Below are 25,983 nucleotides of genomic sequence, written 5' to 3'. Positions count from 1 at the left end.
AGAAGCTTTTAACAGATCTCTGGACAATAAAACTTTCGAGTAAAATGAATTCGCTACAGATTATTGATTTATTTACGCTTGTTAAATGCCTAAAACATATTGAACCGCCACTATAGCTACAGTTCACTTACGATCTAGGGAGTGCCAGAAGCGAAATACAAAACAAATTGGAATACTCGAGATGTGGGATTCGCGATGTTAGTGGAGATGTTCAATGGAGATTGTGACTCAAGTACATGGGACTCTTCGGCGCGTCGACCTCCTCGAAGTCAAAGTCCTCGGTTTCGTCCTCGTTCCAGCGCACCGTGCGATCACTTCGGATTTTTGTTCGGGTTTTGGTGGAGTGGCGGGGAGAGAAAGTAAGTTCAGAATATATAGACTTTGTCGCTGTGAACACAATAAGAATTTGTGTGTGTTTTGGTTGGTACTCTTGTCTCTGGCATGTGCTCAAGATTCGATCAAATCAATCAAAAAACCAAAAGTCAAAATCAAAAAACAAACTCATTGGCAACAGAATACGGTTAATAACGTTGGTAGAACCTGTTCAAGCCGGCCGCTGGCGGAGGAGGGGGCGGGGGAGCGCCCCTGGGCGGCGTGCGTCGGGCGCTGAAAGATCACGAAAAGCATTGTTATCGGTTAAGTTTTCATTAACCCATTATGCGAGGTGTCACAGAAGTCTCAAGCCAAACTAAGGTCGCCTGGTTGGCCAGCCTTTTGAGAACCCAATGGTTGGGGAAATCCGGTGACGAATCAATTTTCTCATGGTTATAATAGAGCTTTAGTCGAAGATTGTGTTAAAAGCTATGTTTCTTATGCTCATATAGTACTTTTTAAAGCAATCTGTTCATTAAGTCAATTTAAGATCATTTCTTTAGGGATAAGTTTAGGAGTACAGTACGTCAATAGTTATTATCCACTTCATATGAACAAGTAACTTTCCTAGTCATTATCTTATCATATCATATACATTATTTTAGGGTTTGTACCCCAGGTTAGGTCGCGAAACTTCTGTAACACTCACCATAGACCCTATAGACTTACGCCGCGACGTCCGCATCCATGTGACCTCCAGCACCGTAAGCATCGCTTTCATCCAAGTCGAATTCGTCGGTGCCGGTTCGTTGGCTATGTGGTAAAAGGTTACTTAGTTCTTACTTAATTTAAGCGATTTAAGCTAAGAATTACTGAACTGGCAAATGGGTCGGGTGACTTGTGTGGGTGGTGCAGCGATCTTCAAACTGACTAGGGGTTGTCTTTGGGTTTCGGGACTGAGACACTCACAGACGCTGATTCCGCTTGTTGACAATGTCCTGCACAGCTCGGGCGGTCAGCGAGACCTTGCTCTTGAGACGCATCGGCGTCCGGGGCATCGGAATGGCAGCCGGAATGTCCGGATTTACGCTGAGCACGGGAGTTACAGGACGCCGGACCACTTCACTGCTAGCTCTATCCACATTGGTACTACGTCTGGCATGCACAGAGGGGGGCAGAGAGTGAGTGGGGGAGCGGACCTCGAGGAAGATTTCGGGGTCATCAAGGGGTCACTTACAACTTGGGCTTAGTACGGAGGTTGGAGCGAAGGCTGCGCGGATCGGGTCTTTGTTCTGGACTGACACTAGATTGGATATGGCTATGGCTTTGGCTTAGAATCTGATTCTGAGTCTGAGCCTGGGTCTGCCATCCTCTATCTTCGTGGGCATCCTCAAAATCGAACTCCTCAGTGCCTTGTCGGCGACTTTTGTTCAAAGGAAGATAAATCAGAAAAGAGGCGCATGTAGGGTATCTAAGGAACCTCGACTTACAGTGGCGTCTTGATCTTATTGCGCGACTGCCAAATATTGAGAATCTTTCTAGTCTGACTGCTCTCGTGATCTCGCTCATGGGAGTTGGCCCTACTGGGTCCGCTGGATGAGCCCCAATTGTCATCCTCGGGATCGTGGCGCCTGATGCAAATGAAAATGCCACATGATGAGATGAGCTCGAAATGCGGCGGGTCAAGAGAGAATTGCTACTCACAGCTGCTGTCGACTGCGGCTACGCACCGGCGTGTTCAAGGCGGAGATTTCGCGGCCTCGACTCAATTCCCGCTCCCGACTCCGCTGATCACGCTCCCTCACCCGCTCCCTGTCCGTTTCCCTTTGGTTCTGCTCCTGGCGCCGCTGAGGTTGCTGATGCTGCTGCTGTCTCGATGGAGTGGAGTCTTCGTCGGCCAGGTCCAAGGTTTCTTCAGTGGCAGTGCGTCTTCTGTAAGGGTATGCATAACGGCTTATATGAAGCTTTAAGACAAGCAAACTGAACTTACAGAGGTGGTTTGGGCCTTGCCGTGCTGCTGGTACTTCGTTCCCGGCTCTGCTCCCTCTTGCCACTCCTTCCGCTTGCCGCTGAACTGCCCGACCGCTGCTTCTTTCGGCCGCGACTTCCGCTCCGATGCTCCTGCTCTGGACTCCGGTCACTCCTCCGCTGCCTGTTCTTGCTGCGCGCTTGGGCCGCCTGCATCACATTCAGTCGCGTCTGGACAGTGATGAGGTTGAGGCCCACCGGAGTGCCAATGGCCCAGAGGAGCAGTGTGAGAAAGATGAAGAAGGTCAGGCCGTTTACGAAGTCCACCATGTTACGGCAGAGGAAGGTGCGGCTGGCGTCAAAGGTGTCGTAGAAGGGTCGACATTTGGTGGTGGTGTCGCCCAGTTGGGATTCCATGGTGGCCCGACTGGTAGTCAAGTAGGCTTTCAGGCTAAGGCGGTAACATAGGTTCAAGTATACGAATATTGAAAACAGTACAAGGAATGGGAAAGGGATGATTAATGTTCATACTTTTCAGCACATATACAATGATTTCGAAGTAAGTTGAAATTTGGAAAAGCTCAGGTTTCCACAAGGGCGTTGTTCTACCAAATTGCTTAGTCCACAGCGTAGACTCTTTACTTTAAAATTCCAGCCTTACTAAGTACTTCAATTTACTAAGATATCAAATAACAATTTGATTGTTTATTGGCCATCTTAGAAGAGCTCTTGATTTCATAAGTGGCTGCAGCTATTGCAAACTGTTTTCAAATGGCACAATGAATTTCGTTAAACTAAAAAGACAAAGGACATTGGGGAAGTCTGAACTCCTAGCAGCAAAATATTTAGCATTCCTGCCCAATTCACCTATCATAAGAGCGACTGTGCGTCTGTGTGGCAATCGTAAGTGTGCACTTGGAAAAACACTAAAAATGCAATCATGACACTTGGCAAACTTAATCAAACGATTAGGACTTTCAATTATCTGATAAAGCCGGAAACTATGTGCAGTACACCCGAGTGCACTACCACAATTGTTTGAGTTGTTTGTTTCTCTGCCAGTTGGAGAAAGAGCAACACAGTAATAAAACTCAAACACCCAGGCAGACCCAGAATGCAAGTGCAAGTGCTGCAGGCGGTAGGAAAAGTGGCTAAATGGGAGCATTTTCGAGAGGGTGGAGTCTTGACTTTCGCTCGAAAGTCACAATTAACAGGGGCAAACTATTTTTGGCTCTTTAGTATTTTGATTCGGCTGATAAAAATGAATGTGGGGAGGGAAATTCTTAATGATTTTACCGATCTGTGTAGGCTCGCGTCATGTTGTGGCATATTTCGGCGGCCTGGTTCTCCAGGAAGCTCTGGATGCTCTTCAGGTGGTTGAGCGTCTGGTTGACCTGCTTCGCCCAGGGATCACGCTGCAGTTCCAGGGCTGTTAGGTGGTATAGTATCTCGTTTTGCAGGTTTTCCAGGGGCTGGAGAATCGAGGCCTGCAGCCGTTTGGACCGGCTGCCCAGTGTGGTCATGCGCGAGGACGTGGCCACATCCTGAATCTGTCGACACAAATCGGATGAGTGAATTGAATGCGGCATTATGCAGTTCACGTAGCCCCTTACCCCTCCCCAGCCCGTTTTCATTTTAATTGAAACTAATCAGGTGGAGGGGGAATGACCACCTGGTGCACCACTCACCTGCAAGGCCACCCGCTGCATCTGATCAATGAACGTGGCCAAATCCTTTTCGGGCGTGGGCGCACCCACGCTGCTGCGGTACGTGGTCAAATTGAACGAGGACGTTTGCAGCATGTTCTCCAAAATGTTCTGGACGGATTGCGTGAGCGAGAGGAGCGTTCGCCCGGACACTGAAATCGCATCGATGGCCGTGGACACTTTGGGAAACTGGCGTAGGTCGGCTATTTTGCTGGTATTCACGAATGCATCCAATTGAAAGACATTGTACGATGCTTGATTTTGCTCGCAGGCTCTGTGTTGTTGTGTTGGCCAGAAGTTGTCAAAGAAACGTCAAAAGATTGGCTGAAGCTGCTTTCTGGGGGACGGAAAGCTCGGGTACACCCATAATATCTACGGGAAGGAGGAGGTGGAGCATCCCCGCAAATTCGGCAATTCATGCCCCCACCCTATCTCCGCATTCCCTACAGCCTGCATGTGCATTTTGTAGCTGCTAGGATAATTGGAATCGTGCTTAAAATTTGTGGTTGCAAGTGGGTGGTGGTGGGTGGTCGGTGGGCATGGGGTGAGTTTTTGAGTGGGTGGTGCGTGCGGCTAGTTGAATTGGCATTGGTGTGTTCCCTGCAAAATTGAGTGCCATGTGGCTAGCAAATTTCACTGGGCTTTCAAAACTTTGTGGCTTAGGGCCGACAGTTCCGATTTCTGGTTTGTTCTGGCCTGCACACTTGAGTTCCAAATGGGATGGATGGGATTTCGAAGCCGAACAACTTCGCAAGTCGAGAGAGTGCGTTGCGGCTGCCCGAGTTGCAGTTGGGCCGGAATAGGAAAAGTTCTAGAGTGGCAACAATAATCACAGAAATGGGTAATCACAGTGGAATCGATTAAGAGCTTTTGGCAGGGATTCGATTGGCTCATGAGGGGATTTCGGAAAGTGTATCCAAGCGCTTCGAAAAGGAATACATCACAAAAAGGGGGAAATGGAATCACACATATCTCCCAATGAAATTTCTTTTTGAGGGGGTTTATTAAGAATACCTTATTTCAGCTGCAAAAATGCATAGCTTCTTCATTTCCTTCTTAACTGCTAATCGATTAAACCATAAAAATTGGTGTAGGTTCATTTCACCCACGGAGCACAGGTACTCGGTCTTTGGGGAGCAATCAAAATTACAGGCACGTACAGTATCAAAGTAATTGGATAACAAAATTCGTTACTTCAACGCTGGCATTTTGAGCTTTAACTTTTGGCTACCTGGGAACTCTAGATACACACGTGCTGGTTAGTGGACATGAACTCACCTGAGGGCCTGGCCTAGTCCTACATTGACCACAGACCGATTGACTCCAGCTGGACGCAGCAGCTCCCCGATGATGCCGTTTTGCGGCTCTCGGGCATAAGCGTAGCCCGGTTGGTCCAGCAACTTACCCAGCGTGCTGTAGTCTTGGTCGTACAAAGATCGGCAGACGAAGACCTCGGCATTTCCTCCCACAGCCAGGGAAAATACTCCATAAACAGTGAGACAAATGCTGGCCAGGCAGATCAGCATTACGGAGATGAAGAAGACCACGCCGGATTTGGTATTTGCTTCGCAGAGGAAACAGCAGTAGGACATCAGCATAAACAGCATCACCCAGACGATCACTGTTCCGGCAATCCATCCCACACTCCAGTAGGCATCCGCCCACTCCTTCAGCTCATTGTAAGCGGGTTGCATGGACGACCAGGTGCCCTCCAGTCGGTGAAGCAGACCGTTTATCGTCGATGTCAGTTGCTGGGCATTGGCAGTCGTCCGATGGCGGATGCTGGCCAACTGTTCCAATGTATCTGCCGATAAGTTAGAGCCAATTCAATTAGCATCCACAGACCAGAACCTAGTGACACTAATTAATATTAGGGGCTAGGCTTGGGCAACATATGTGGTTACACAGAAGGAAAAGTGTGCAAGCTTTTCTTGACTTTGGAGCTAGATGAAGATGATAGTTGTAATAAAATTATCATTTTCAAATTCCTTGATGCCTGGTAAGTCGATAAGGCTGGCATATATTTGAAAATTCGGTTATTACTTTGTAAGATAAGGTTTAAGATTTATGATCAGGCAATATCAGCTTTTCTTGCTGTGTCTAGAGCTTAATGTTTAGGAAATTGCATTGCCGGATTCTTGGGGCAGGTAGGAAGGGAGTGAATGGGAAAGCCAACACCTGTGCTACTGATTGAGTTGTACATTTTAGGCAGTTGGCATAATTGAGTTGTGGCTGGGGCACAATATGGATTTTGATGTAGGGCTGGCGATTAGGCTGGCTTGGTGGAAAGCTGAACTTAAATAGCCCGAGCCACTCTTCCTTTTATTTTGATTGCTGTACTCACAGTTCCGCTCATACGCCGTGTCATGTTTAACTTGTTGCGGGAAATTGCTGAAAATGGAACGTGACATGCCAACTTCCGATGTCAGATTTTTGACAGTGGCACCGAATTCAATTTCACCCAAGTAGCGCATACGGAAGATGCTCTGGTCCTCTTGCAGCTGGCAAATTGTCAGCGGTGTCGTCGTGCCGTTGTCCAGGAAATAAGATATTGCGGGTGGAATTAGAAAAACAGCGAGGTCCGAAAGGGAAAAGGGGGAAGGAAGTCAGAGTACAAATTATTTATACGTTGAACTAAAAATGATGGTTAGTTGGGAGTACAGAAACCTGGTATACCACACAAAAGCAGTTGCAATCTACTTTATCTAGATGAAAAGTTAAAGCTTTGCGATTTCTCCGAACTAGGAGGAGGCTATAAAGGATTCAATGTCCGCTTCTGATGACTGCTAAGCTGGTATACCCCTGGTATCCTGGTATCCTCGTAGAAAGGGATGTAATCGGGCGGCATACCCGGGAAAGAACTCACAGTTTTCAGGGCGTCAACGACGCCGTTTTCCTCGAAGCTGCGTATACGCAACGTGTCGCAGAGCGGGCGGTCGCGGTACGTGCACTGGCGCTGCAGCACGGACAGCTGGATCTGGAGCTCCTCCATCCTGGCGGCAGCCTCCTGCGAGAGTTTTAAGGCCCTGCCCACCGTCTCCTGCAGCATGAGCACGCGATAGATGAGCTCCGCGTTCGCTGACAGCGACAAATGCACGAAAATATTATTATTTGCAGCGTTATTGTAGCGTGTTTTATTTGAGGAGGGCGGGAAGGCGGAGTGGGATGGGTTTGGGGGATTCAAGAAGTCGCAGGAGCATGATTCCAAATTACACATTGTGTTCGATGGCGAACATAATGGAGTTGTCATCTTGGCAATTGTGTAGGAAGACTTTAGCCGGATGCGGCTGCCTCCGTTTGCATTCCCCTAATGAAATTGGGCGCAAACAATCGGTTTTGGCTGAGAGCCGCTGCCAACATATTTACCGATGGCCTGACTTCTGGGACAGACTGCCTTGGGCTCTGATTTTTCAGATTGTTTGCCATTGATATAGGCAACAGAGTTCTTCGCTGAAGTGGACTTTAAGTAAGTTTCTGGGAGGAATAAATGACAATTGCTGAAAGCCAAGAAGTACTTTTTAGACTGACTTTTACGATACACATTTTACTGTCGTACCAATAACACATTTACCAAATCAAATATTTAAAGAATTCTCTGCATTCATATTTAAATACATAATAAAGATAGAGAAACGAAGATATGGACAATTTAAAGTGGAAGCCACCCAAAGGTCGCACCCCTCTGAGGCCGTAATTTATTAGGGCTGCTTTATTGTCATGTTTGGCCAATAGCGGGAGGTGGGTAGGCCTACTGACCATGAGGGGCACTAACAATGGAATTTGGGTCAAGTCTGTAACCAGACAAACGCATGGCCATACCATCGCATGGGGAGCACTTAACCATCCGAATCCGTACTCACCCAGGCTAAGTGTCGTCAGTGAATCATACGCCAGCTCAAGGCCAGTGTGTGCAGATATTTCCGCTTGAATCGGCTCGCCAAGGAGAACGTCCACGTCTGCGGAAGAGAGGCACACATATAGATTCATAGATTTACATCGCAGTGCGGGAAAAGTTGCAGCATAATGCATGGATCGAAGGCTATAAAATGGGCGGGAGCTCGAGTGCTCGGCGACACAAAGTTGGCAAACTTTTGCCGACCGACTGACTGACTGACCGACTGACCTTCCAGGTCTTTGACGACCCGCTCCACGGAAACGTGGAAGCCATTATCCAGTTTGTGTTTGATTTGTAGATGCGTGTCCTTCAGGAAGACCTCCACGTCGTGCACGGCTGACTTGACCATCTCGGGCGTCATCTCAATTCCGGCGGACAGGCGACTGTTTGCGTAAAATATGCTGAAGTCGCTCATCCTGCAAACGGGTTGCAAAAGCAGTTACTTTCTTTGCCCCCAAAAAGTTAAGCTCTTAAGTTTTGCACGCACGTTAGCAGAATGAAAACAATCCACATTGTGACCAGTCCAGCACTCTTCCGACACCGTAAGCTCTCCTCCAGCGACTCGTCCCGAATGTTGCACGGGGCATTCCGTATGTGGTCCACCTCCTCCTTGGTGGATCGGCGCCCGCAGCAAAAGGCACAGGTGGCAATCAGGGGCACCAAGGCCAGGATGGCGAACACGCTCATCAGGGCAATGAATCCGGACTCGATTTTAATGGCCTAAACGGTGGCAGGAAATATTAAGGCTTTGCCAAAACTTGAATCGACATCCACTTACATTGGAGGCAAAGTCCAGCAGGCTGGTATTTTTGTGTAATACATCGCGTATGGAGTCTGCAATGGCAAAAACAAAACGATATTTCTGAGGTTATGGGGTAATGGGTCATAATACAATGCCTTTGGGAGAAATCTTGGCCTTAAATGGGTTACCCATCACTTTACTTCTTGATGATTGAAACGGGACTATAAAAATCCATGTAAAGGAGATCATTTTAGCTTGCCCAAACCTTATTTCAACTTATGAACCTCTTGGAAGTTCTCCTAAAAAAAGGACCTATGCGTTTTAAGATCAAGATGGAAGCTTCCGTGCGAGTGAAGATGAAAACTTTGATAAAATACTACAAGACTTTCTCTTATCCATCTCTACGGACTTTTATTTTAGATTCTGCTGTGAAGGCTCACTGGACGACGGGTCTGCCTGCTCCTCGTTCAAGTGCTGGATGATCACCACGTTGCAGAGATTTGCCTGGGTCAAAGTACGGGTGTCCGTCTCGAGTAGCTCCTGTCGCGGAAAGGCTGTCATTAGGACGAAGTTTCGATTGGAGAACTCGGGCCTGGCGAGTCGTGCATAGCGGTAGAGATCACCAACGTTGTGGGTGAGATTGAAGAGTCCTGCCACGCGACTTCCATCCGCCATTCTCAACTGAACGGTGGTTGTGGCGGCTCGTTCGTTGAGCTGAAAGGATTGCGGATCTATCGGCATGGGCCCACCGACTATTATCCGAGATGGGGGGCTGTTTAGTGGCCTGCCGGGTCCCATGAACTGTTTCCGGGACAGATGGCGGAAGGATTCATTTGTGTGATCTTGCACGCTTAACTGAACCCTAGGCACGCGGAGCATCTCCTCCGGGAAATCCCCACTCAAAATGGCGCGAAGAAATCTTTCGTTTTCGGGCAGGGTGTACAGCCTCAAGGAGCCGTCGTCCAGGGAAAAGCCTTCCGACCAGAGATGAAGGACAACCATGGTGTGCTCGTCGTCTGTGGGTTCCGTGTCCGAATCTTCGGTCGCAGAACGAGGGGGTGGATAAATAGGATGGGCGCTGCCGAGACGAACGCCATGACCCCACACCCTCAGACTGCGATCGCTCTCGTTGTTGGTTATAGCCGGCGTAGAATTTTCGATGTTCACCCGTTTGCCCACCGGGATTCCGTGATCGGAGGAGCTGTCCGATGTTCCTGCCTGGTAGCCATCTTGATCGTTCTCCCTCTTCCGGGAATGCTGACTCAGTAGAGTCTGCAGATCCCGGTTACTTTCACTCGCCTGCGTTTGATCAGAGGTCCTTTCGTGCTCCTCCTTCTTGGTAGCCGCATCGGATTCGTAGGTACTGCTGGCTACCTCCAAGGACCAATGGTTGGAGCTCAGGTACTGAAGGGCCACCTCCTTACGCACCCCATGTCTCTCCATGAAAGTGCTCAGCTTCTGCTCATGGGTCATCTGGGCAGGTACGACCAATTTTGGGGCTATTTCGATGGATTGAGTTTACAAACACATATTGTCCGAGAGATGATCACTGTTGCTAGGCCGACTGGGCCTTTGGCTTGTCACAAACAAGCTTGTGGCAGCCACAACCTCTCGCCCAACATGAATTTATATGGCAAAGGACTCAGCGGAAAGAGGGGGCCACCACTCAGGGATTTGAGCCGAAGGAACTATTTAGGCCTTGATTGTTTTAAACGACACACAAAGTATTTGTGCACTGAAAAAATGGTTTCTTTATCTATAAATTACTACATTTATATGATATAAAAATAAAATAAAATTAGGTAAAGAACTGAGGTAGTATAAAAATACAAAAAATCATAATACTTTAAAGAGAAAAGTTAGGTCAAACCAATATTCAAGTACTTTAAATTCATATTTGAAAACGGTTGACTATAGTTTTTCCTTGTACTCAATTTAGACGAGCATTGCCATCTGTCCTGAATAACTTGCCTACCTATCAACTGCTGTCCTGAATTTACATCTCTAATGCCTTCATTGTTGGCAAGCACACACCCAGGACACCCAGCCACCTGGAAACCCTTTCCCTAATACCCTTCGAACCCATACATGTACACCCTTGCATGGACACAAGGACACGCCCACTACGAGGAGGGCGGGTGGGAAGGACTTACCCAGGGGCAATTCCTCGGGCGTGATAAGCGATAAAAATTCACTAACGTAGGTGAATATAAATGGTCCTGGCGCAATGTCCATGCCTGGTATGCTGTAGGTAAAAAATGTGGCTGGCGTTGTTGTAGGGGATGCCGGAGCTGTTGTTGTAGTGGCTAATGCTATTGTGGATCCTGCCAGGGCGGACGTTGTTGGTCCTCCGAAGGATCCATAGCTCGCCGCCATCGCTGCGGATGACGAGGACATAATTGTTGTTGCGGCTGGCGCTGGCAGTGTTAGATTACGCTGGTCCATCTTCGGGCGGCTGGCTGACTTGCCCGGGTTGGTTCACCGTCGTCCGTTCTCTGTTCTCAGTTCTGCGAATGAATTAATGCGGAACAGGCATGACCATGAATACCCGACAGAGGCTGGGGCGGGGAGTCCGTGCCCTGCTAAACAAAAACCAAGCTCACATGGGGCCAGCGAGAATGTTGTAAAATACTTTCGGAATTTTATGTTCCAATTATGCATTCATATGTATGTTTCTATGCTGGCTTGTAGGCGGGATTCGGGACCCAGACACCCAAGTAACTAGCTGGGGACCCCAGTAACTCACAGGGAGTATGTGACATTCACCAAATTAATGAATATTGCAGCTTCGTGAGGAATTCTCACACATTTTTCACACAAATTAATTTTGTGGGACCTAAATTTTGTATATTAAATACGGAGCTTATCTCTTTTCGGGTCAACTTATAGGTGCCTCTCCAGACTTACGTTTACGTTGTTATAATATGTACACAGATTCCTTGGACCTAGTTCTTCTATAAGGGGGAGGTATTTAAGAACCTAGAATTGTTTATTAAGCATACGCAGCGTACGCCCACCAAGGTTCTGTTCTATTTAATTGCCGTCCCTGAATGTTGCCTTGAATTGAATTCTTCACCTCTTAATTCTATTAATTTCATTTTTCGCTTTGTTGCTATCTTGCGCTGTCTTTGCCCTTTCCAATGTTGTCAACACACTATCGAGAAAAAAAAGCAGGCAAAAAGGCAGCAGAAGTCTCTCTTCGCCTCCTATGGTACACATATCAATGGGTAATGACTTTCAGGGACTGCAAAATTACTCTTTTTTGTTTTTTTTCTCTCTTTTGGCATTTTTGGGTCTGGGACTAGACATCTCTTTCGGGCCAGAAGAAGTACGCGCACCCCGGGCAGAAGCCTCTCAAGTGTCCGTCGGTAAACTCAACTCATTTGTTTTCCTTGACAATACTACGTTCGCCGTTGCCGCCTTTATCGCCCATTCATGTTAGCCAATGGCCAATGGCCATACTAATTGCTCTGGCAGGGGACTTTCAGAATTAGACCAAACCAATACAGATGGCTGGCCGAACTTAAATAGTCTCGAGCTGGAAAGTGGGTCATTAAAACTCGATACCCCGATGCATTCGGTGGGGCTTGGCTTGGGACAACGACTCCCCCATAGACAATGTACGTTCTATCTCTACATACAAATGCGAGTATACATCTGGATGTCTTTCGGTCTCTGCATGTGCGATTATGTTAGCCAAGTGGACACGAGTCAAGGCGCTCGAATTTGCTGGCCAAGCTCTTACGAAGGCAACTCGATACGCAATGTGTGGACTTGTTGTCGGCTATTATCTCCCTATTATTGTAGCCATTGCTCTTCTTGTTAGAAAGATATTAGTGAAAGCCGTTCCATGATAACGGACGGAGTATTATGGAGCGAGGTGGCAGAGTTCAATGCATTGGGTCACACTCAGTAAAGGGCTTTTAGTGCGGCTTAGAGCGGAGTTATTCACATAACATTACACTGAATGACTACTAAGGCTGTTAGATATTGGTAAATTCTATGGCATGAGATTTAAAATCACTAGTTTGGATGCCTTAAGGTAACATAGTAACATAAATATCTTAGCAACTACAATTTGTGGCATTCTCACTGAAAAGGGACCATCATTTATTGCCTACTTTTAGGCACCCTATTTTTAATATACATACACATGCATCTCTGATCTTTTAGCCCATAATTTATATTACTGACAGAACTTTAAGGCAACTGTAGAGGTATATACATACTTTATAACTTCTTGCATACTCCAAATGAAATCAAAGCATTAACTCCAACGAGTCAGACTTAACGCTCCAGTTTGTGCCAATGCTCTGGATTCGATTAATTAACAAATTGCACGCCTAATGAACTTACGCACCTAGTTGGGGTCCCCAATTAATTGATTGATGGCGAATCGAAGCCCTTTTTCTCCCCTTCGGTCTGTTCCCCGCTCTCTCCCGCAATCGCTAAACACTTGCACACACTTTACACATGCAAATATGGTGTGATTATGGGTTTGACTTTGCGAACCATGCTTTTAATTGAACGTTATTTAAATTCGATTGCAATTAGTTTGATATGTTGATTCGACTCGTTTATTTGAACATTCCGTTACCGAACCCGAAATTGAGTTGAAATCGATTCGGAATTGAGCTCACGTTTGTTGACCGTTTGCGATTTTGCGACTATTTTTCGGTGTTTACATTGCATGCAATCAAGCGGACAATTATCAACCAATTATTTATTCATTTTCACATAATTAGCACTGCTGCTAAGGGGTATGGATATGGCCTGTCCTGACTCTAATTTCTCTGCGATTCTACCACGAAGCTCGACCAGCGCCGTTCGACGACTGAACGGTGAAAAGGTTTTAGGCCCAAATAATCAGCAAAGAAAACTTAGAAATTTTCACTTTTTCGCTGTTTTTGCTGTTTGTATTAAACGAACAGCGAGTGAATATGGACAAGAGGCGTATGGTGAATACTGACTTGTTGGCTTCACATTTTCTTTTTGCGCAGAGCAAAAGCACGTGCTTCTGAGGCGGGAAAATCTATTGGCAGAATCTATTGATGGCATTTGTGGTAGGTTCATCAAAGACGAAGCACAACTAGCTGTAGCTTGCCGTATATGAAACGCATCAAATAATATCCTTAAAACTAGACATCGTAAGAGAATCTGTTCGGGCTCAACTACACTTTAGTTTTCGTGGAAATCGCAAATGGATCTTATAAGTACTAACGACCAATTTCACAGTTTTTGTTTGTGTTGGCGGCACTCGCCTTGAGCTTTGCATTAAGTAGACTTTACTTTAAAGTTGCATCAACGCGAAGCCAGACAAAGTTTTGCCATCGCTGAAAGCCGAAAGCGAAGCAGGCCAAAGTTAAGCACGGGGATACGCGGAGCGTCGTCATTTTCCCCGGCATTTTCCTCAACATATTGTCAGAGCTCGCAGCGGGAGACGCCAATGACAACGACAACGACAACGCCTGGGCGCATCCACGGTCTCCACGGCCTCCACTGCCTCCGTGCCAGAAGTGCCTTTCATGGCTAAAATTCAATTTGCCTTTGATTTATGCATTTTACGTCAGATTTGCAAGCCAGCACCAAGAGGCTTTTAAACTTAAAGTCCGGGTCCGGTTCGCTGCTAACCGGAAACATCCGCAAAGGTGCATCCAGCTCGGCAGCACTGATAGCACCACATTCACTTCCGGTCTATCGGGCTCTTTGTGTGCAGTTGTCGTCCTTTGTGAGGTGTATCAATGTCAGTTTTGGCCACAAATGACAGTAGCAGAATTGCAAGGAACAGCCTGGGGCCACCAAACACAAGACCTTCAAAGGTTCAACGTTTCTAAGCAACGACAAACATATGGACCGCAAAATGAGTGCGTCGAAAACATCAATATTTGAAAGCATTTAAAGGAGGCAAAGAAATCATTTGGAAGAAGAAAAAGACTAATTGAAAAGTCTGCAATACCCCCAAAGGTGGGTATAACCCCCAAAGGGGTTATGTCGAAGACTTACTGCTCATTTCTTTATAATTGTTTATTGCCAGCTTACAAGAATCAGTAGAAGGGGAATAAGAAAGGAGCCACTAAAGCACTCCGTTAGTGCGCCAACGGAAAGGGATTTGATTGTGACGAGAATCCAATCCTTGTAGTATAGAAAGCTCAGGAACTTCATGGCCTTGCCGCCCTCGCAGCCCAGATGTCCGCCAATGAGTCCGAACAGAGCACCCTTGCAGAGCAGCGGGCCGCCCATGTCTCCGGCACACGTCATAGCCTCGCCAACGGGTTCCGTGCACACGTGGTGATCGGCAACAAAGGTGTCGTAGTGCTTCTGGCAGAGCGAGGGTGGCCTTAAGATAACGTCCAGATAGAGCAGTTCATCCGAGTACGGTCCGTGCTGCGCAGGCATGAATTAATTATTACCCAAAACCATTTTATTATAGGGTTAAAGGACACTTCACCTGATATACCTGCCCCCAGCCGATGGTGACGCACGTGTCGCCATATGTCACATTCGCCGTTTTGCGCATGAGCAGCGGTAGGACGTCGTGGTTGGAGGTTTGGATGCGTTCGGAAAGCCTGAGAATGGCAAGGTCGTTCTTCTTGTAGCGCTCGTAGTCCGGATGGACCACAAGGCGATCCACTCTGCGGGTGTCTGATTCGTCATAGTCCGCCAGACGTACTACATGGCCGAAAACCACGCGAATGCCCCGTGGATTCATTGATGCCTTGTACCGACTATGTAGACATTACCTGGTCAATGGTTGGACTTCAGGAGTAGGGTTAACTTCAAGAACTTACTCCGTAAGGCAGTGGGCAGCAGTTAGGACCGCTCGGCTGCTCACCAGGACTCCGCTGCAGAAGTGGTTGTCCCCCCGGTGCCTCACATAGGTCTGGGTGCGGATTGAGACCACGTGTCGGGACAGCCGGTTGCTCTTCGGCTTGTAGCCGCCTGATATCAGCATCTCAAAGGTTTCGTCGCTGATATCGCTGATCACTCCGAGTTCAGCATCGGCTGCCAATACACCCCAGAAAAGTATCAAAAACACGGTGAAAATTTGCATGTTTTATTTGTTTTTGAAGGCAAAGGCAAATTATCTAGGCGTATGTAGTATGTAAAGGAATCCCTGGATAACATTTTCAAAGCAAACATAATCACAAAGGCTTCCAGATCTTATTTCCCGAAATACTCGTAATTAAGTACGTGCAAGAACTCGTCGCCTCTTTTAGCTTAGTTCCTGCATAACTTCTATTAAAGTTAACAAAGTAAATAATTGCAATGAAATTCTACACTAATAGTGTGAGGAAAACCACAGAGCCTAACCGATGATAAGGCGCTCTGCAATCAGTAGGGTTTAGTCTACCTTGATAAGTGTAATTGCTAAGGCACTTGCAATGTAAGAACACTTAATCCGCCTCAGGGTGGGCTTTCACTTGTCTGGCGACTGCTATCACTGATACTTATCACCGTTCTGGGAATACTCAAGTCGAGATGTTTCTGACTTAGAACTTGTTCATGTGGGTGGCTGAACAGGCGGCCGAAAATCAGTTTCCAGAGAGCTAAGCTGAGTCATCATTTTACTAGGGGTCTCTTTAAGCCAGTATTTTTACGGTTTTAGTTCCAGTTCTGGAGATATAGCCACCTGATGCTGAAATGAAACTCCCCTGAAAACCGATGATGAGTGATCTATGAAATCCAAAGTAGTTCACGTGACCATTAAGCCAATTGATTTCCATTAATGAGCTCGTCATTAATCGTCTGGGGGGTTTCTTTTGGTAACTAATTCATTAAGTGACAAGTACTCAGAAATGACTGATAATGAATTGATAAAGAAATATCACTGAAGGGTACAATCAACAATGAAGTTCTGTCTAACTTAATATTGGTTCCCAATAACAGACTTGCCTTTGACTTTATCACTCGGTGCTTCTTTGAGGAATCATAAATATGCTTTATCTGGAAATTTACCCGATGAATAGCATAACTCTGCATATCCGCAGATTTTATAATGCACATCCGAAGGGCGTCAAGGGCCATTTTGAGCAGCCAACCGCAACAGCAATAACAGGGCCATAAAGCAAACACTTGCCTTTTTCCATGTGCCCCAGAATTTCTGTGGCAAGGCAAATATTTAGCAGCTGACACTCGTTGCGAGTGGCAGCTGAGGAGCTCCGGGCGGATGGGTATAATGCAATTTTCAGCCCCCAACAAATTAAATTCAAATTGTGGACGGATGCAAATTTAATGAAACGCCAGCGGCAAGCGGCAAGCGGTGGCAGTGGCAACAACGTCGACGACGGCCAAAACCAAAGGCGGAAAACCGAAACCAGAAACCAAAACCGAACAACATGGGACAGGCGCAATAACCAAAATTAAAGCCGCACTAATGAGCAGAGACAATCCCGAAAGAGTAGCGCAAATGTGCCAACTACCGGGTGGCCCAGAGGGGGGCGGGATGACCGCTTTGGGCGTGGCAGCCGCTGGCATTGTGGCCACTAGATGTGGATGCCGATGTGCTGGCATGCGGATGCAGATGCAACTGGCAGTGTGTTGGCCAAGTGATTTTGGCCAAAGTTAAAGTGGTTTTCGCCCAGTTGCGACAAAATGTGCATGAAGTCACGTTCCCACTCGTGCTGCAAAACGAGCTAGTTCTCCGAATTCGTGCCCAAGACCAGTCTAGCACTAGGACTTTAATCATGCTAGCTATTTATTACTTGACTTAGTCGATAACGGCCTTCGATTAGTCAACTCGCTTACGGGCATGAAGCCAGAGTCCCCCAGACAGCGCAAGGTCACATAGCCGGTGGGCCACACAGTCAGCCAGGTGATGGAGCCGTGGTTCAAGTTGAGCCTGGTCCAGGCAGCCGGAGGAAGTTGCAGGGCCCGCAGGATCAGATACCGGATAACATTCGAATGACCAACTATTAGCAGGTACGAGTCGTGCTCCTGTTCCGGACTGGCTCTGAAAAAGTATCGTCTAAAGGCCGCTTCGATCCTTGGACCATCCCTCTGATAAGCCTGTTCCAGGCTGCGGGCGCTTCTTTTGGGTGGAGGATCCCCCGGGTACGGAGTTCCCTCGGGCAGCAGAGTGCACCTCTTCATCTTCAGGGGATCGAGGTTGAGCTGCTTCAGGATGATCATGGCCGTCTCCTCGGCCCGCGGCATTGTGGAGGCCACCACGTGGTCCCAGGTCAAGTCCATTTCCCGCAATCTGCGCCCTGTGAGCTCCGCCTGACGACGGCCCAGTTCTGTGAGGTGGCTCCCATCCAAGGTCTTTGTGTACTCGCCATGGCGCACCAGGATAATGTGTCGCAACGCGGAGGACATCTCGCCATTTGCCACCTTTTGCAGCTGCGGCTTGTGCAGATCCCAGTGATGCATCCAGGAGCCGTTGGCCAGTGGTTCTGTCTCCCGTCTGCCATCTCCCTCCGCTCCATTTGAATAAGTCGAATTCTGGCCCTCGAAGAGTCGGATGGTCAAGTAGGTGACCAGGGAACCACAGCTCATGGCGCCCACCGAGCGCCAAACTGCGGAGTACTTCATAACAGACGTGGATATATGCTAAAACACAGGTAAAGACTTGATTAATTTCCATGCCAGGTAAGCAGGTTTTGTACTCAGGCATGGTCGAAATGTTAAATGAGTCGAACATGACTTACTTTGTATGTCGACTAGTCAACCAGTGATGATAAACTCAAATCTGTATTCGATTACGATTGCTTATGAACTGAAAAGAGGTTCACACTTTCCACAACACAACACTACCGAGTTTATGTCTAGATCTTTAGTTACTTACTTTGGCCATTAAATGGCCTCTTCGGCTCTCATTCAAGGCTCATTACAACCATTTTAAAGAACCAGCCAATTAACTCCGTTGCAATGGCAATCAACTTCGAGTCTTCGGTGGGTTTTGTCGCACTTTTAAAAGTTTATTCAGATTCGAGTTTCCCTCCTTGATTAGCATTCAAGACAAAGGGAAGGGGCTTAAAAGAGTTAAGAAAGTGGACTCTTGAAAGGTTTTGGTCAACTTTTGTGTCAAAGTTATTTTACCCTCGGCAGGATACTCGAGAACAACTTTTGAGCGGCAAACTTTACGCCCTCCACAATCGGGCGGCGGAAAACCGAATAAGTTCGCAAGGTGAATCCAGTGCGAACTGGGGCCTATTCGAATGGGAAATCTGCTGCAGGGGGATGCTCCTTTAAGTCTTTGGGCAGGGCCTTTAATTTCTGCCAGTCAGCCGGAAAAGGGCAACTGGCCTATCATTGGCTAAATAACTTTGTCCAAGTTTTTGCTTCATTTAATTTCAGTGCCCAGTGGCGGGGGAAAAATGCAAAGGCTGCGTCATGGCCATCAAGAATGTGGGCACCACCGGGATATCCACAAGTGGCTGACCATGACGGGCTCAGTCTGTTGGCCGTCGGATTTGGCCTAATGAAGTTGACTGAAACTTTTGACGTGCCACCACCGCCGACGGCGTCCAGAAGTTGGAAACTTGGCGTAGGTGCTGGCTCAACCCCATCGATTGGTGACCGCATGGAATTGAAATTAAGCGAGTTTCCGTAACAGATCAGGCTAATGCCGCTTTATCTGTTCCCAAAGGAGGGTTTTGTGGTGAAGGAGCCTTGACGGCTTAAGCAAGCTTTCTGCCTGACACCTTTATTAAGCCAAGTACACACTGAAAAATATTTATGTTAAGATCTTAATCTTAATCTTAATGCGTATTGTAAGAGGGAAATTAGTTAGGGCCATTGGATTGAAGAGGTTACGGCAACAAAGGGCAGTACAGTAAGACGCCCTTTTATGTGATTCCTTAGGACTACTCTATATTGAACTGCTTTTCTGCCTGTGCACTCACACCTCCCTGAGATTGGCCTTGCGCTCGTGCACATCGCATTCACTACTTTTGCGGGGTCCTTGGAATAAGCCACTCGAAGTAAGCATAGAACAGATCTCGCATTGTGCGGCCCAGAAAGGCGGGGATTACTCTTACAAGGTGTTTGAATAAGTACGTGTGTGAAAGGCGGGGCCAGGGCGACGGAGAGTGTGAATGGCAGACAAGTCAATTTAAAGTTGTAATTCATTTCCCCAGAGCTTCCTCAGAATTGAGCTGCACTGCATTATATTTAATAGAGTAGGGCTTTAATTTGTATGGGGAAGACACTTTGCTACTTTGGGCATAGCTCATAACAGATTATGGACATTTTAAATTTATTTTTATGATAATGTGTAAATCCTTTGATGCGTCATTGGAGTTGACAAGAAATCTCTTTTAACTGCCCAAGGGCGTTGCCGTTGAAGCAGCTTTGTGTATCATATTTACTGCCATATTTGGGCCTTAATTAATTGCCATCCGTTGCAGAGGAGAAATAATTTGGCTTACATTCCACAAATGTGAAAGGGCCACCTCCATAAGCACTGCAGAGCCTGTTCCCAGTGCCGCACTTCTGTGTAGTTTATGTTTTCAATTTCATCAGCATTCAACTGAGACGAGAACGAGAACGAGAACGAGAAAAGCTATTAACTTGATAATCCCAAACCATCTGTATCTGCCGCTCGGCTAGCGGGAAGGAGAACTGGGCCAGCTGACACCATTTCCTTCTTGAATTTGCAAACAAATTTACACGAATTTGATTATTATTATGATGGCAATTTGCAAAAATGTCATCCTTCAAGCAAAAAAGGAACGAGCGAGCGGAAATTTCTCATTGCACAAAGTGGGGCACCGTCTCCATCTCGGTCTTCATCTCCATACAGGGTGACCAGTCGTCCGGGATCGAGGAGACCCCTCCTTGTGCCACAAAGGAAAATGCCACCCACTCCGGCTGGAATCCTTGGGCAAAGTCCTTGGCGGCAATTGTCCCGTGCAACGTGGAGTGGACTCGCACAATTCCCTGGCATTCAGGGTTCCTCCTTATCGCGGTCACCCATAATTATGGTGTTCGTCTTGGCTGGAACTGCTCTGTCTTGGTCTTGGTCTTGGCGCTTCCCTCACAGCCGCCAAGACGCAACGCATCCTGCTGCAGGATGTTCAATTTTCGCTTGCCTTTTATGTTGCCCTGCCATTTTGATTTCCTTATTTGGATTGCTGCGCGCTGCCTCCTTTTTTTGCATTACTTTAAGTGGCCGCGACCCAGTGCCACGCCCACTTCCCCCGTACCCCTTCCCACTTGCCAGCTAGCGAATTATCTTGTGGGAAAATCAAAAGTTTTCCCGGGGAAATTGTGTCAAGGACACAAAACGCTCGCAGGCGGATCCGAGAAATTATTGCGGAAACGGATAGCAAAGCCGCAAACATTGTTTAACTTTCATTGCCGCTTGCTGGGGCTGGCAGCACTGGTGTTCGTGCTGGTTCTCAAATAAAATACTTACAGGGCAACAACGGGCAAACAAATACAAATTGCCAATGAAAGGCAAGTTCCCCTGCGGTTCGACCTTGTGACTCTGCTGAAAGGATAAGCACTTCGGGCTGCGCAAACTTTTCAGCGAGCAAATAAATATTTAATTTCACAATTTCAAGTTTGCCGCACAAAGCAAGTGGAATTATTTTTAAATATTTAATGCCAGTGTATAATCTGGGCGGCTTATGTGATTGGTGGAAATTCAATAAAGGGCGAATCTTATTAATTGCTTTAATGCAGTCTTTTCAAATACTACTCTTCACTCCTTACAACGAAAAAGAATCCTCAAACGGCGGTAAATCCTTCCTTTAAAATCGCAACTTTAAGGCTCTTAGCAGAGCCATAAATCCCGGAGGGATGCAATTCGAAGTGAAAACGACTTGCAGTTGCAGTCGGTAAAAAATAGAAAACATAAATGGAAACAGCAGGGCTGTGCAGGGGGGCTTAAAATATGGCTAGACCCACGCACACATGTGCCACACTTAATAGCTCATACGCCATGTTGGCCCTTTGTTGACTGCCATCGTTTGTTTACGGTTTAGTGGATTAATGTTTGAGGGAAAATAAAAACGGAAAGCAGACCCGGAAAGCAAGCCGAATAAAAGTCAGCTCGAGGAGCAGAGAGCAGAGCAGAGCCAATGGCCGGGCAATTTGTTGGTTCTTTTGAAGTTAAACAAATCTGCATAAGGTAGGGCCAAAAGCCGTTACAATTTATGGCTTGAGCCAGGGGCTACGACTTGAGTTCCGGACCAAAAATTCCATATTTGCTTACATTCAATGTGCTTTCCAAGAACTCTGTAGTTGTGCTCGCCTGCTGCATTGGAGTTCGGCTGGTTGTTAGTTTTTAATTTGATTGTTTTGTCCGGCAGCAGCCCAATGCTGACATTCCGATGAAAGTCTAAAATATTTCGCATTAAAAGTAATTGCTTTCGAGTGAAGTTTTTTCTTTGATTTTCGGAAGAGTTGCAGTTGCAATTAAAACGCATCTCTCTACCCATTTTGATTAGTCAAAAAGCCACAAATGAGAAACTTGCTCATTTCATCATTTTTGGTTTTCGACAAAACTTTTGTGCAATTAAATTTGCGGGCTCTCGTTTGCCTTTTGCCGGCGAGCACTCGAAAGAAGGAATATTACTGAAATGAGGCAACTTCGAAATGGAACTAAAGGCAGCCATAAAATTCAAATGCTCCACTGTGCATTTATGGGTGTCCCCACACACCCGATGGTCCGGCAGATCAAGAGCTTTCCGCCTCAGCTGCACTTCGGGGTCGAAACCCTCTCGCATTGCAACAATCGCCCCCGAAATCGCAATAAATATCCATATTTAACTATAATAATTCATATATACTGCCGCCTAAATCAAACTAACAAAGGCCAAAAAATACACGCACACGTTTATGTTCTGGCAATTGAACAATTCTCTGGCCGAATCCCCCATATGGTTATGGCTGTGGAATGTTCAATGCTATATATATATGTAGAACAATGCCATCGACTGGGACCCGTGGAAGAATGGGAACCAAGTGCATATTGGGCTGGCTGTTAGATTGGTTTATTGCAAATAATTCGGCTATATGGTTGGAGCATTATAATCCAACCTTATTTTACAATTACGATTTCGTGAAAAGGCAATTTTATTTATTTTTAATGTTAGCCAGAACCAATCCCAGCCATGACCAGACAATACTCGATACCTTTCAGTAATGGCAGTGCCCGAAAGTCATGGCAACTTTTTAAGCTGCACACACACTCGCACAACTGCGGACACACTAAAGTTACAATGCATTTGAATAAGTAAGTTCGAGCAAGTTCAGAAGTACGGACAGTTAAGCAATGTAATCCTTGTAACAAGGACTCGTACGACTAGCGAGAGTGTGTGTGTGTGCTTTATTCTCGATTGAAACATGTCGATTTTAGATCTTTCGCCCCACTGCACTGCACCGACTTAAATGTTGTTTTTGCGGCAATAAATTTTAAGAACATTTTAGTTAGTCTATGATTTACTCCCGCTCGCATCATAAACACTGCGAGGCAGCTTACTTTCCGAATGAAGATCAAGGATGGGGAACTAGCTGGCAACGTGGTGTAATTACATTTTACGGCAATTAAAAGTCACAAAAGTTTGGCTTAGTCAGTTGAAGATATAGAAATCTAGACCGCGTCGCCTTGCCGACGACCTGCAGGCCCTCCTCCTTTGGCCTGGCGTTTGGCCATGTCCTTTCAGCCAGCCCGCTGGAGTTGTGCAATGTCAGCTCCGCCATTTAGCCTTGTCACATTATTTTGCTTATCCCCACAGACCGAACTCCCACCCCTGGCACTTGGCCTCCTAACTGCTAACTGCCAACTGCTAACTGCAGGATCTGCCTGTTTCGGGCTCTTCTGCTCCATCTGATTCCGGGCTTGGCTCCGCTTTCGGCCCTAATTGTTGGTGTAATCTGCTCTGCTGACGGCGGCTTGGTGGCGAGCATCCGCTTTTCATTCATTCATGGTTATCCATTTCCCCTGCCGCTCCAGATTCACATTTTCGCACGCTTGCCGACCGCTTCGCCCTCCGCACACCGCCCACTAGCGTCATCAGCGGCGACCCAGAAGCGTCTTCGCTGTGGAGTCATCAGCGTTATCAGCTGGCAAACTAGATGTATTTGGCGGTGGCCTAGGGTGACCCTTGTTATTTTCGGGAATATAAAATTCATTTTATATTATTGGTCATAAGACATTATTTCGTTAAATGTTATATGCCACAATGTGAACCTTGCAAAGATTACGGATTACGTGTCGTATGAGTGATTTAGTTAGGGACCACATCGAGGACCACCCTGCTAAGCTCACCACTGCATCTGGGTTCAGTTGAGTAGAGTCGAGTTGAGTTGGCTTGTGTAGAACATGCAAGCCGTGTCATAGTTGAGCTGGGCTTTACGGATGGTTTCCGGTGGCTGTGTCCGTGTTTTTGCCGCTCTGCCAGCGACTTACTTTGGTACTTTAGTGCCAGCAACGGATGTTCAATTTCCCTTTTTTCTCGGGGCTCAAATAGGTTCTTTAAAATTATTTATTCCAGTACTCCGCCTGCCTAGAGGTCATGGCATTTATCTAAGTAGCTCAAGTCGATCCATCTCCTCTCCCCGATGGATAGATCTAGTGTTCTCTGAGACCTCCGCACACTCGCTTTGTTTCATTTGCATTCGCAACGTATGCAGCAGCAGTTGATAGCCTCAATTATGCCACTTCTACATGGCAGTTCAGCCTTCATCAAGATGTATAAAATATGCAAATTAATCCGGTCTCGAATTTTGCAAATTTATGTAAAGTTTCTTGTTCTTGTGCCGGCCAGGCGGAAGGCGGAAGACGGAAGGCTCCTTTGCAAACTGTTATACTCGCACTCTGGGAACTTTCCGGTGAAACGGATGGCAATGGAACGGCGGGTCTTAAATCTGTTTGCCAGGTGTGCAGTTTACTCAAACAAAATGAAATACTCTTAATATTTAATCTTTCAATTAACAAGTGGGAGCGGCATTAAAAATGACCCTACCCGACCCTATTGTCTTTCCATTTGTTTTGCCGCCTCTCCTCTGCCGCTTCCGCTGCTCAACTCGGTGTTTATTCTCATGCAAATACTTCACACTTACAGCGCCTTGCTGTGGCATCCGTGACACTCGCCGCCCACTTCCGGCGCCCGCTCTCCGTTCTGTGTCCTGTGCATAATGCGCCCCGCAGTGATAAAAGGCAAAAAAGTGAAAACGAAAAAATAAGGCAGAGAAAGAATCGGCGAAGAAAAGGGCGCTAGGGAACTTTTGTTTAAGTCTACGAGGATTCTTCGCCTTTTCAGGTCCCCTAACAATTTGTACGCCTCAGTGCGTGCGCATTTCTGGGCACTTAAGTTTCTACATAGGATCTCATTCCCCATTCCCAGGCCCATCCTCATTCCCTTTGGGTCCAACCTGCTCTTCTTTTCCCGGGCCAATGCTTAATTTTCGACTTAACGAACTCGCCGCTCATCTTTTCCAGCTTTGCATTTCTCCCTTCTCCCTCTTTCCCGCCGTTTGGCCATTGAACATTTTATAAATTGAGACTATTTTGCATTTCTCATTAGAGGAGGAGGTTGATGAGTGCAATTAGCAATTTGCATAGTAAAAACTAAAGAAATTTCATTTTTATTTAAATTCTTTTCTTCTCTCTATTCCCATTTTCAGTTTCTTTTTTCTGTTCTGCAGTCCAAGGAAGTTTGCCAGTAGCAGGCAAAACAATTTTCATAAATAATAAGTGGCTTGCCCTGGCTGATAATCCCGGTTAGCTAAAGTTTCAATCTCTCGCTGATGATGTAAAAGTAGCATAATGGTAATAAGTCAAGGTGATGGCCTCGATAAGTATGCTATGGTTTCTTTGACTTGACACATGATTTCAGAGTGTGTGTGTGTGTGTGCGAGGAGGGGGGTAATAGTTTTGCATGCCAAATCAGTTATGAGTGTGTTATTTTGTCTTTCGGTCACGTTGGCGACACTTTTGAATAATTTTACGCACAGATTTCCTTCCGGCCCGGTTTCGGGTTCCGGTTCCAGTTCCACTTCCATTCACGCCTCTCACATAATGGCATAAATATTGTATTGCTCTGGCGGCCACGGCAAGAGCCAGGAGATAGTCGTTAAGCAGCATAATATTCCGTAATTATGGCAACCATTTCGGCCTGCTGCCGCCTCGTCCTGCATACTGCGGCCGCAGGAGTCACGTGTTGCTTTCGTTCGTTTTGCGGTAAAAGCTCCGGCTACGGCCCGTAATTAAACCTCGAGTTCATTTTACAATGCAACAATGAGATGTGCTCCATCTCCATCTCCATCCCGCACTCCTTTGTAATTATAATAATTAATTTGTTTTCTGTTTCTTCGTTTTTGTTGTCAGTGGTAAAATACTAAATAGTATCTTATCCGCCTTCCCTGCCTGCGTTGCTGCTCTCCTCCTCGTAGTTGGCATAAAATGAATC

At 46.7% G+C, this 25,983-nt stretch overlaps 4 protein-coding genes across 6 annotated transcripts; all 4 read right to left on the bottom strand.

Annotated features, from left to right (window-relative positions):
* Nucleotides 1-55: 55 nt before the first annotated feature.
* On the bottom strand, nucleotides 56-13,436 carry LOC108107446. Of its 3 annotated transcripts, XM_017214988.2 has the most exons (19): nucleotides 12,984-13,436; nucleotides 10,777-11,130; nucleotides 8,660-8,715; nucleotides 8,369-8,601; nucleotides 8,110-8,297; nucleotides 7,847-7,942; nucleotides 6,853-7,064; nucleotides 6,331-6,487; nucleotides 5,265-5,790; nucleotides 3,969-4,260; nucleotides 3,577-3,830; nucleotides 2,303-2,731; nucleotides 2,017-2,244; nucleotides 1,803-1,943; nucleotides 1,550-1,735; nucleotides 1,282-1,467; nucleotides 1,042-1,125; nucleotides 541-606; nucleotides 56-314 (listed from the first exon to the last, which is right to left on the bottom strand). In XM_017214988.2, exons 2-19 carry the CDS (start codon nucleotides 11,066-11,068, stop codon nucleotides 212-214), a joined length of 3,729 nt encoding a protein of 1,242 aa, XP_017070477.2. In that variant the 5' UTR covers nucleotides 11,069-11,130; nucleotides 12,984-13,436; the 3' UTR covers nucleotides 56-211. The 3 variants fall into 3 exon arrangements, with proteins under 3 accessions (XP_017070477.2, XP_017070475.2, XP_017070476.2); XM_017214986.2 differs by lacking the exons at nucleotides 1,282-1,467; nucleotides 1,550-1,735; nucleotides 1,803-1,943; XM_017214987.2 differs by lacking the exons at nucleotides 1,282-1,467; nucleotides 1,550-1,735; nucleotides 1,803-1,943 and having other exon boundaries at nucleotides 197-387.
* Nucleotides 9,009-10,169, bottom strand: LOC108107447 (NSFL1 cofactor p47). Its single transcript, XM_017214989.2, has one exon. It carries the CDS (start codon nucleotides 10,094-10,096, stop codon nucleotides 9,035-9,037), a length of 1,062 nt encoding a protein of 353 aa, XP_017070478.2. The 5' UTR covers nucleotides 10,097-10,169; the 3' UTR covers nucleotides 9,009-9,034.
* A 1,211-nt stretch (nucleotides 13,437-14,647) lies between the features above and the next one.
* LOC108107237 (chymotrypsin-2) lies at nucleotides 14,648-15,709 on the bottom strand. The gene is made up of 3 exons (XM_017214656.2): nucleotides 15,412-15,709; nucleotides 15,072-15,348; nucleotides 14,648-15,007 (listed from the first exon to the last, which is right to left on the bottom strand). The coding sequence occupies exons 1-3, from the start codon at nucleotides 15,672-15,674 to the stop codon at nucleotides 14,648-14,650; spliced, it is 900 nt and encodes a 299-aa protein (XP_017070145.2). The 5' UTR covers nucleotides 15,675-15,709.
* Nucleotides 15,710-17,300: 1,591 nt separating this feature from the next.
* On the bottom strand, nucleotides 17,301-18,305 carry LOC108107229 (serine/threonine-protein phosphatase Pgam5, mitochondrial). The gene is made up of 2 exons (XM_017214648.2): nucleotides 18,271-18,305; nucleotides 17,301-18,172 (listed from the first exon to the last, which is right to left on the bottom strand). The coding sequence occupies exon 2, from the start codon at nucleotides 18,152-18,154 to the stop codon at nucleotides 17,315-17,317; it is 840 nt and encodes a 279-aa protein (XP_017070137.2). The 5' UTR covers nucleotides 18,155-18,172; nucleotides 18,271-18,305; the 3' UTR covers nucleotides 17,301-17,314.
* Nucleotides 18,306-25,983: the final 7,678 nt, after the last annotated feature.

This window comes from Drosophila eugracilis, unplaced genomic scaffold (genome assembly GCF_018153835.1).
Source record: "Drosophila eugracilis isolate 14026-0451.02 unplaced genomic scaffold, ASM1815383v1 contig_1765, whole genome shotgun sequence".
Lineage (NCBI taxonomy): Eukaryota > Metazoa > Arthropoda > Insecta > Diptera > Drosophilidae > Drosophila > Drosophila eugracilis.
This window is presented reverse-complemented; position numbering and strand designations above follow the sequence as displayed.